Source organism: Vitis riparia, chromosome 4 (genome assembly GCF_004353265.1).
Source record: "Vitis riparia cultivar Riparia Gloire de Montpellier isolate 1030 chromosome 4, EGFV_Vit.rip_1.0, whole genome shotgun sequence".
In the NCBI taxonomy this organism is placed as follows: domain Eukaryota; kingdom Viridiplantae; phylum Streptophyta; class Magnoliopsida; order Vitales; family Vitaceae; genus Vitis; species Vitis riparia.
Window position 1 is genome coordinate 9,274,303 of NC_048434.1, and position 9,912 is coordinate 9,284,214.

Sequence of the window (9,912 nt, forward strand, 5' to 3'; positions counted from 1 at the left end):
AGCCATTTTAGTAGGGGAGAGACCCTCTATGGGAAACCCATCAAACGAGGAGACTGATTCTAAGGGTTGTCTTGTGATATGGGAATGAGTCTCCCTAGAGGTGCTGGAAAGTGTCAACCTTTAACACTTTGCTATAAAGAGCTAAAGGAGACTCCGCACCATCATGATTGGGATTACCAACATTAGAGACAGGCTTTGCTTCAACATCACTTACTGTGTAAGGGTTATTGGAGGATCAAAATTGGGCAAAGATGGTTGAGCAGAGGTGGGGGATGACTGAACGGAAGTTATTCCAGAATTGAATGCACGAATAAGGGAAAAGGGGACAAATCAGAACCCCATTTGAGTTCTGGCACTGGCCCCATTTGAGGGAATCTTTAAGAATCAATTTTCTGAATTGTAGTTAATATTCTACTTGATGCTAATATTTATGGTTTGACCAAACCTTGTAGATGAATCATGGCAGCGTAATGGCCTTAAATATCAAAATTTATGATTTTTGATTAGTTTTATGGGTTGTTTTGGTTCTTTTGGACTAGCTAATGCTCACAAAAGTTAGTTTGAGATTCTTTGATAGAGAATGACATTATCACTGATTTGTTTCCTTTATGGATCTTTTTGCCATCTTGGTGCTATAGAGAGCCCTGTTATATGACTCGACATTATTCATTTGCTCTTTTCTTCTGCACTATATTTTTGTTGGTTCCTTTGCTTCAATGATGGTGGCAATGTGATGGAATGCGAGTCTAAACTTGTTAGATAAAAAGAGCTGGTTATTTTGTAAATTTTAAATGTTGTGTCCTTGATTTGAGTACAATTTCTTGGTTAAATTATTCTCATCCTCTATCAGTCTGCCTTATATTGTGCCATGTATATTGGTCTATTTTGTCGCAAGTGCCTGAAAAATTATACTTTGGCGAGAAATAAGGAATTACTTCTGGTGTAAATGAATAAAAAACTTCAAAGCATATAATAAAGTGGACGCTTGTTCTAAGGACCATCTGATTTTCTTGCCAGCGGCAATTATCTAACCACGATGGAGGTTCTCTTGCTAAGCAATGTGCATTTGGCTTGTTTTGTTTCCCATTGCAGAGTGATAATGTTGTCATCTTTCCCATGTAGTATTCTCACTGCTTTTTATTTCCATCCTTTTATGAAATTTTCTATCTAAAATATTTTGGTGACCATGTTCAAGTGAGATTCTGGTTCCCCATCTTGCTTATTCTTTTTTTTGGGGGGTTTAAAATAAATTATGTTATAATGTTCTTCTCAGTTGGCGCTAATGGATCTGGCAAGACGAACTTTTTCCATGGTGAGTGAATTTATACTTTCATATCATTTTTCCTTTTTGTACTCTGCTTTTCATGAAGCTCATTGACATCAAACTTGCTTTTTTCTTGTTCTGAAACTTATCTCACTTGTAGCAATTCGTTTCGTACTAAGTGATCTCTTCCAAAACCTGCGCAGTGAAGATAGACATGCACTACTTCACGTATGTTCTTGTGCTTTTTTTCTTTTCTTGCTATCATATTAGGCATTTCATTTTATGCAATTTCTTTGTTCTTAATAATTTTATATTTCATACTTAACAGGAAGGTGCAGGCATCAAGTTCTATCCGCTTTTGTGGAGATTGTGTTTGATAATTCTGACAATCGCATTCCGGTAATATTTGGTAATTTATGTTTTGTTATTCCCATATTTGGTCAATGTTTGGGGTGTGGGAGGTGGAGCTTTGGGCTATTACATTTCATCTCATATAAAGTTATCTCTTGCATATTTTTGCTAGTGAATAAGAAAATTCAATTTGTTGCATAAGACTGGTAAGTGTTGCTTCTTGCTGTGTGCGAAAAGATCAATGTAAATCATATTATATTTAAGCATTATTAGTTATTTTTTCCCTAATTACTTGACATTTTTGATAATTTTTCTCCAAGGTTTCCTTCAGCTTCATCATGCACATTACTGGGGATAAAAAAAGGAAAAAGAAAAGCATCACATAAACATAGTTTGTTTGCAAAAAGAATTAGAACTATATTATGTATGGATTAACAAAGGCAAGCTCATTTTTAACAGATGCTAGATATGGCCTTTTTCTTCTGTTTTCTCAGTCAATGACCATTGGAAGCAATAGGAACAAAGAGAACAGTACAAGGTTAAAGATTGAGTCAGACAACCTTTTCCAAGTGTCATTTCATGTTTCTGCGTTAGAATATCTAGTGCCAATAAAGGGTGCACTGATTCTTTGTATTTTTGGGGTGGTGTTTGGTCTTGAACTTAATACTGATGAGTGCATTGGTTGGACCCAATGTTGATTGTCATTGGAAGGTTTGCTTCCTTTGTGCGATGCACATCTTGACAAGGTTAAGAATATTGTAATCTTGTGGGTTATATAAAGTGTCAATTAATTAGAAAATAAGTTATTTAATAATAGTTGTTCTAATCATGTAATATCACGAGTGTTCCTATGCATAGATATATTCTGCTCCTATCCTCTTTCCTGGATTCTTGTGCAACAAATGTTGCAAGTCCTCTGGTACCTGGGTCATTTTTTTCTGTTTGGTCATTAACTATTTCAAGCATCTGCACTTTTGGCAGGTTGACAAGGAGGAGGTGCGCTTACGAAGAACTATTGGTCTGAAAAAGGATGAGTATTTCTTGGATGGAAAGCATATTACGTAAGCATAATGCTTACCTTTTGTTCAAAAAATAATCCTTGTTCTGTATATCATGCTTTTCATTCTTTACAGCTTTACTGACAATTGACAACGCAATTTCCAGGAAAACAGAAGTTATGAATTTACTGGAAAGTGCTGGTTTCTCTCGTTCCAATCCTTACTATGTTGTGCAGCAAGGGAAGGTTTGCCACTGATGCCCACTTCTAATGATTTGATATCTACATTGTCTTAATCTGTTGAGCTGTATATGTTGTTATACACTTTTTTATGTTTCACAGATAGCATCACTAACATTGATGAAAGACTCTGAGCGACTGGATCTGCTGAAGGAAATTGGTGGCACCCGAGTTTATGAGGAGAGACGACGTGAAAGTCTGAAAATTATGCAAGAAACTGGTAAGTCACCATTTGGGATTTTGCTTCTTGTATATTTCGTATGTTTCTTACAAAATATATATATATTTTTTTCATTTAGGTAACAAGAGAAAGCAGATAATTCAAGTCGTTCAATACTTGGATGAGCGATTAAAGGAACTGGATGAAGAGAAAGAGGAACTGAGAAAATATCAGCAGCTGGACAAGCAGCGGAAATCTCTAGAATACACTATTTATGACAAGGAACTCCATGATGCTAGGCAGAAATTGGGGGAGGTCAGTTCTTTTAGATGCTGGATTATAAAGATGTTAACTGTTTTTATCATTCTTGCAGTAGTCCACTTTATTTCCTTCTTGGAGTATTAACTATGGTCTTGGTTTGACAAAAAAAAAGCATGCACGCACACACACACACACACACACACACTTAAGGCGCTAGATATTAGTGTTTGCTTGCCTATCTATAGACAAGGCTTCTATGACCAGGGGCTAAGTGTTTGGCTTATGGGGAGGCTTAGGACATGTTTGGTTTTTCACCTGTTATTTGCATGTGATGCTCTATTGTTTTGTGATGTGGATGGAGATCAATTGTTATCTGTGAGGTGGATTTTGTTTTGCTTTACGGTGGTCTTGAGCCTTAAAATTGATTTCCATAAGAGTGAGCTCATCCTGGTGGGTGACATGGTGAATGTGGAGTTGCTTGTGAAGATTCTTGGTTGCGAACTAAGGAAATCTATTTAGGATTACTATCAGGCATTCCCTTCAAATTAGGGTCCCCTAGGGATTTAGTGGAGGGAGGATTTAGTAGCTTGTTGGAAAAGGGAATTTTTTTTCCAAGGGTGGAGACTGACTTTGATCAAAAGCACATTTTCTAGCCTCTCGATTTACTTTATGTCAGTGCTTTTGATCCTGTTTGGAGTTAACAGTAGATTGGAGAAGATTCAGAGGAATTTATTTCAGAGAAGCAGTAACTGGGAGAAAGTGTCATTTGACTGGATAGTCAATTGTTTGCTTGGAGAAAAGTGAATGAGGCTTGGGAATCAGAAGGCTTTTAGAGCTCAATAAAGCTTCAAGGTATGCAAAAGAATGGGATTTGATGCAGAGAAGAATCATCAAAAGAAAAATGGGAAGGTGGAGGGGGTTTAGTACCAAAGGTAGGAAGGGAAGGGTATGGCGTCAGTTTCTGGAAGGCTATATGAAAAGGTTGAGAAGCATTGCAAGATTGTACAAGCATTATTGTTGGTGATAGATCTCAAACAGCGTTTTGGTTTCATTCTTGGAGTGGGGATTGCTTGTTGAAGGAATCTTTTCCAGTTTTGTTATTGGTATTTTCTCTTGTTGTGATGCTTAGGTAGTTGATTTTTGGCAGGGGGAGGTGACCATGGCCACTAGTTTATCCATTTTAGGAGATTTTTTTTGGATATGGAGTTGGGATTAGGGCAAGTTCTTCTTTATAGTCTAGTCTGTGGTGGTTATGGGTGGTTGTGTTCATAGGTTGGGATAGAGTCTAAATAGAAATGACAATTTTGTGGTGAAATCTTTCCATAGCCTTTTGAATCTAAGGGTGCAAGGCTTTTTTCCTGCCAAGGAAGTTTGAGTTCCTTGGGCACCTTCTAAGGTTAGTTTCTTCGCTTGGGTGGAATCCTTACTTCGATTAGCTTGAAGGTGGTATTGGCGATTATGAGTTGGTGTTTAATGTGCAAGCAAGTGAAGAATCGACAAACCTCATTCTCATTATTGTATGATAGTGCATAGTTTATCATAGTATTCTCTCTTTTTAGTGTGATGTGGGTGATACTTAGTTCAATCAAGGAGTTGTTAGGATCACATGAAAATTTTGTGGGAGAGTGCAAGAGGTTTTAGTGGATTATCCCTCTTATCCCTTTTTCTTCATCTGGAAAGAGAGCATAGTACAAGCTGTTTTGAGCAAGGATGAAAGTATTGGTTTTAACTGATATGTTGGTAACTTAATTTTACGGATATATCGGGAAATATCGGTAGATGTTTTGACACAAAATACCTGTATGACAAAAATTGATAAAGAAATTCATAGAAATATTGGAAAAAACTAAAAAATGATAGAAAAATAATAATACATATATTGAATTGTTTAACAAAAAAAATTGATATACTTGAAGAATAAAAATAAAAAATGATAGATAAGTATTTTTATTTAAAAATGTTGACAATTTTATTTATAAATTTATATTAGTTTGTATTAATTATTATAGAAAATATATAATAAAATAATTAAAATTAGTTTATTTATAATAATTTTATTTTAATTAATTCATAATATATAGTATATAAAATATCAGTATATGTATAGATGTTTCTTTTCTTTGAATTGATATCAACAAAGTACAATTGGTCTATAAAACCTTTGTTTTGACAGCGGATGGAGAGAGTGTGAGAGAGTCTAAGAGCGAGGGAGCGAGAGAGATAGCCAGTGATGGGAGTGCGCGTCGCGCGGAAAATAGGAGGAAGAGGAAGACGAGCAAGTTCGGGGTGGAATCCAAGACATTTGAGTTGGAAATGGTGGAAAGGGGAGGAAAAACCCTAATCATAACGGAAAGTAAGAATGGGGTATCGTCTTGGGTGCGATTGGGGCTGGACAGCGTAGGGTTTTTCATGGAAGGTTTATTGCAGTGCATTAAGGATGAGAAGATAGGAAGTTGGGAAAAGGGATGGAAGGAGAAAGGGCGAAGCTTCTCTCTCCGTGCGCCGCCTATAACAGGGCGGGTTGCTTTTTGCGATTAGGGGTCATTGATGTGGAGCTGAAGAGATACAGTATTTGTATCCCGAAGGGCAAAAGGGACCAAAGGAGGTTGGACGGCGATGGTGGAGACTATTCGCAGATGGATATCCTTGTTGGCAAAAAGGTTCAACAGGAAGAAGAGGGGACAGTGGGAAGGCCGCGGTCGGAAATGGCGAAGGGAAGGTCATTTGCGGACACGGTGAAGGGTTGGGGGAATTTGGAGACCAATATCCTTAGAGTGGAGGTGGATCGGGAGGAGCTAAACAGAAACATCAGCAGACTGGACATTGTTTGATTGGAAATTGGAACCTAGCAAAACAAAGAGGAAGACCTGGAAAATTTGGGGCTGGGAAATGGCAAAGGCATGGGGATTGAAAGGCAAAATGGGGATTGCGAGTATGGGAAGAGGACGTGTTCTACTGGAATTCGAGTTCGCGGAAGAAGCAAGAAGGGTTCACCTCTCTGGTCATAAGACGGTGGGAGGAGTTCAAGTGGATCTAGAGCGATGGAATCCAAGATCGGGGTGTTTGGAAGAAGGAGAGGTAAGAAGGGAAGTGTGGGTGAGAATAGTGGGGCTACCAATTTCGCTTTGGGTTCCGTCGGTGTTGAGAAGGGTGGGAGACGCTTGCGGCGGGTTTCTAGACGTCGACCCAAAGACGGAGAGAATGGACGATCTGCAGTGGGCGAGGATTCTGATCAGATCGGACGGCGAGAACATCCCTGGTTCGCTGGTGTTAGGGGTTGAAGGGATGTCTTACTCCCTATCTCTATGGTGGGAGATGGTTCCGTCATTAAGGCGGGAAGAGGGATGGAAGCGTGACCTGTGGGATCGATCCAGAGGAGAGGGTAGGGGTGATGAAGCCCCACGCGCCGGGCCGAGAGTGGAGGAGCTGGCGTGCGCGGGGTTCGAGGCGCAGCACCAGTCAGTGGATGGGACGGGTCGCCTGACGCAGGAAGTGGGCTCTGCAGATGTGGGTCCTCAGCTGCATGCGGGCTTGCGGGGGTCCGGTTCGTATACTGGGCCTGTGGGCTCAAGCAGGGAGAGGGATTGGGCCTGTGGGCTCTCTTTAACAACAGGCCGTGAAGATCCAAAGGGGGATCAGAATGGGCCGCTTTCAATTAAAAGCTTGGGGCGGGGTGCTGACGCTGGGCTGGGCCAACACCAAAAGGGGAAAAACACCATATTCCAGTCTGCTTTAGTGGATGATGGGCCCCTCTTAAGAACCTTTACTTCTGGGTCCAACGGTAATAATAAAGACGACAATATGGACTGCGAGTTCATTAGATGCAGAGAGGAGGAAACGGAGAGAAAACAACAGACGGACTTAATGTATCAGAGAGCAGAAAGGATGTTAGAGGAAGAAGCAGAGAGGTATGTCTTAGATGTAAATATGGGGGGTCTCAGGGCTCAAGGGTCTTCTTCCTCTAACTCTTTTTGTTTTGGTCGGTCTCCGGAAAGGGAGGGTTACGACCATTCTGGGGTCCGAAGGGAGGGGGTTTTGCTTGGAAGTGGGTCACAAAGACCAAATGAAGTAGAACTGTTAGAGAGAAGGGATGGCTGTTGGGATTTGGTTGAGGTCAACAGTATTGACCCTCTGGAAAGAAGTTTGGGGTGGAAAGCAGATCAGACGGAGTTCCAAGAGGGTAGAAAGGAAGAGCACCTGAATTGGGAGGAGAGCAGTCTGATTAAATTCAGTCATTTCTTAGGTTTTTCTACGGAAGGCCTGGAGAAGGAAATTCTGAGTTTCCTGGGCAAAATCAGAAAAAGGAAGGAAAAGATTGTAGGTAAAGGTCTGTTGGAGTCTTCAAGGTTTGAAAGGGAGCTTAAGAGATTGGAGTGTTCTATTAACTATGAGGGGGATTCTAAGAAAAAAGGCCCTATTCAGGGTAGAGGGAACCAGTATGTAAGTACCCAATGACTGTAAAAATTTTGAGTTGGAATGTGAGGGGTGTGAATGATAGTTCCAAGAGGAGAATTATCAAATCAGTTATCAGAAAACAAAAGGTGGATTTATTTTGTATTCAAGAAACGAAGGTGCAGGTGATATCTGAAATGGTGGTGAGGAGCTTAGGGCCGGGGAGATTTCTTGATTGGAAGGTTTTGAATGCTATGGGGACGGCAGGAGGTGTATTGATCTGTTGGGACAAACGATCGTTGGAGATGGTGGGGATGGAAGAGGGACAATTCTCCATCTCCTGCAGATTCAGGAATGAGGGAGATGGAGCAATCTGGGTCTTCACGGGGGTTTATGGGCCTTTTTCCAGAGAAGATAGGGAATGTTTATGGGAGGAGCTTGGGGCAATCAGAGGGATATGGGGGGAGCCGTGGTGCTTAGGAGGAGATTTCAATACAACGCTGTCCAAGCTGAAAGAAATAGAATTGGGAGGATTACTTCAACTATGAGGAGGTTTGCCCAGATTATAGATGACCTAGGGCTTGTTGATATCCCTTTGCAAGGGGGTTCTTTCACTTGGAGCGGGGGGCTTAATAATCAATCGCGGGCCAGGCTGGATAGATTTCTAGCGACTCCTAGTTGGCTAGATCAATTCAGTAGGGTTCACCAAAGAAGACTGCCTCGCCCAACATCGGATCATTTCCCGATTTTGCTAGAGGGTGGAGGGATAAGGAGAGGCCCGTCCCCCTTCAAATTCGAAAATATGTGGCTCAAAGCCGAAGGGTTCAACGAGCTGATAGAGGGGTGGTGGCAAGGGATAGAGGTTAGAGGTAGGCCGAGCTACAAATTAGCGACTAAGATGAAGGGGCTGAAACTTAGGTTAAAAATATGGAATAAGGAGGTTTTTGGAAGATTGGAGAAAAACAAAGCTGAAGCTCTTCAGCAAGTGGAGAGGTGGGATTCAGTGGAAGAAGAGAGAAACCTAACAGAGGAGGAGCTGGGCCACAAAAAGGAAGCTAAGGAGAGTTATGCAAAGTGGGTGTCGATGGAAGAAGTGCAGTGGAGACAGCTATCAAGGGAAATATGGTTAAGGGAAGGGGATAGGAACACGGGGTTCTTTCACCGCATGGCCAATGCCCATAGGAGAGTCAATGCCATGGCTAAAATTAAGATAAATGGGGTGAGATTCACAGAGGAACAAGATATGAGGGAAGGTATAGCAAATGCGTATCAGCAGCTACTATCGGAAAATTCGGGGTGGAAGGCGGACATAGGAGGCCTCTCACTGAAACAGATCAGTCCTTCAGAAGCAATTGGCATCGAGAATTCTTTTTCTGAGACTGAAATCCATGCAGCTTTAATGGGGATGAATGGGGAAAAGCCCCGGGCCCGGACGGATTCACAGTGGCTTTTTGGCAAAGCTGCTGGGAGGTTGTCAAGGAGGACATCTTGGGTTTTTTCAAGGAGTTCCATGAACAAAACTCATTCATTAAGAGTCTGAATCATACATTTCTGGTGCTGCTGCCGAAGAAAGGGGGGGTGGAGGACTTAAGAGACTATAGGCCAATCAGTTTGATTGGGGGCTTATAATTATTGGCTAAGGTACTGGCCAATAGGCTCAAAAAAGTCATAGGAAAGGTGATTTCTCCTGTTCAGAATGCCTTCATCAAAGGGAGACAAGTCCTTGACGGTTCCTTAATCGCAAATGAGGCTATAGATTCTTGGCAAAAAGGGGAGAGAAAGTATAATATGTAAATTGGACATCGAGAAGGCGTATGATAGCATCAATTGGCATTTTTTACTAAAGGTCATGCAAAAGATGGGGTTTGGACCAAAATGGATAGGATGGATGTGGAGTTGTATCTCCACTGTCAAGTACTCAGTGCTGGTGAACGGGGTTCCAGCGGGGTTCTTCTCAAGTTCAAAAGGATTAAGGCAAGGGGACCCTCTTTCCCCCTACTTATTTCTCATGGGAATGGAAGTACTAAGCGTGCTCATCACAAGGGCTGCTGAAGGGGGCTTCATCCAAGGCTGCAGGATATGGAGAGGAAGAGAGCAGGCCGTCAATATAACTCACCTCCTGTTTGCGGATGATACGATTGTTTTTTGCGAGGCAAAGAAAGAGGCGTTATTGCATTTGAGCTGGATCCTCTTTTGGTTTGAAGCAGCCTCTGGTTTGAAGATTAATCTGGATAAAAGTATGGTATT

General features: G+C 41.3%; 2 protein-coding genes and 1 long non-coding RNA gene across 3 annotated transcripts; all 3 read left to right on the forward strand.

Annotated features, from left to right (window-relative positions):
- Positions 1–1,264: 1,264 nt before the first annotated feature.
- Positions 1,265–1,603, forward strand: LOC117913184. The gene is made up of 3 exons (XR_004651085.1): positions 1,265–1,312; positions 1,425–1,492; positions 1,593–1,603. It is a non-coding gene; the product is annotated as an uncharacterized LOC117913184 (long non-coding RNA).
- A 4-nt stretch (positions 1,604–1,607) lies between these two features.
- On the forward strand, positions 1,608–4,796 carry LOC117913218 (structural maintenance of chromosomes protein 3-like). The gene is made up of 6 exons (XM_034828181.1): positions 1,608–1,663; positions 2,597–2,676; positions 2,780–2,858; positions 2,955–3,072; positions 3,152–3,327; positions 4,710–4,796. The coding sequence occupies exons 3-6, from the start codon at positions 2,793–2,795 to the stop codon at positions 4,794–4,796; spliced, it is 447 nt and encodes a 148-aa protein (XP_034684072.1). The 5' UTR covers positions 1,608–1,663; positions 2,597–2,676; positions 2,780–2,792.
- Positions 4,797–8,467: 3,671 nt separating this feature from the next.
- Positions 8,468–9,205, forward strand: LOC117913219. The gene has a single exon (XM_034828182.1). It carries the CDS (start codon positions 8,468–8,470, stop codon positions 9,203–9,205), a length of 738 nt encoding a protein of 245 aa, XP_034684073.1.
- The last annotated feature ends 707 nt before the right edge of the window (positions 9,206–9,912 follow it).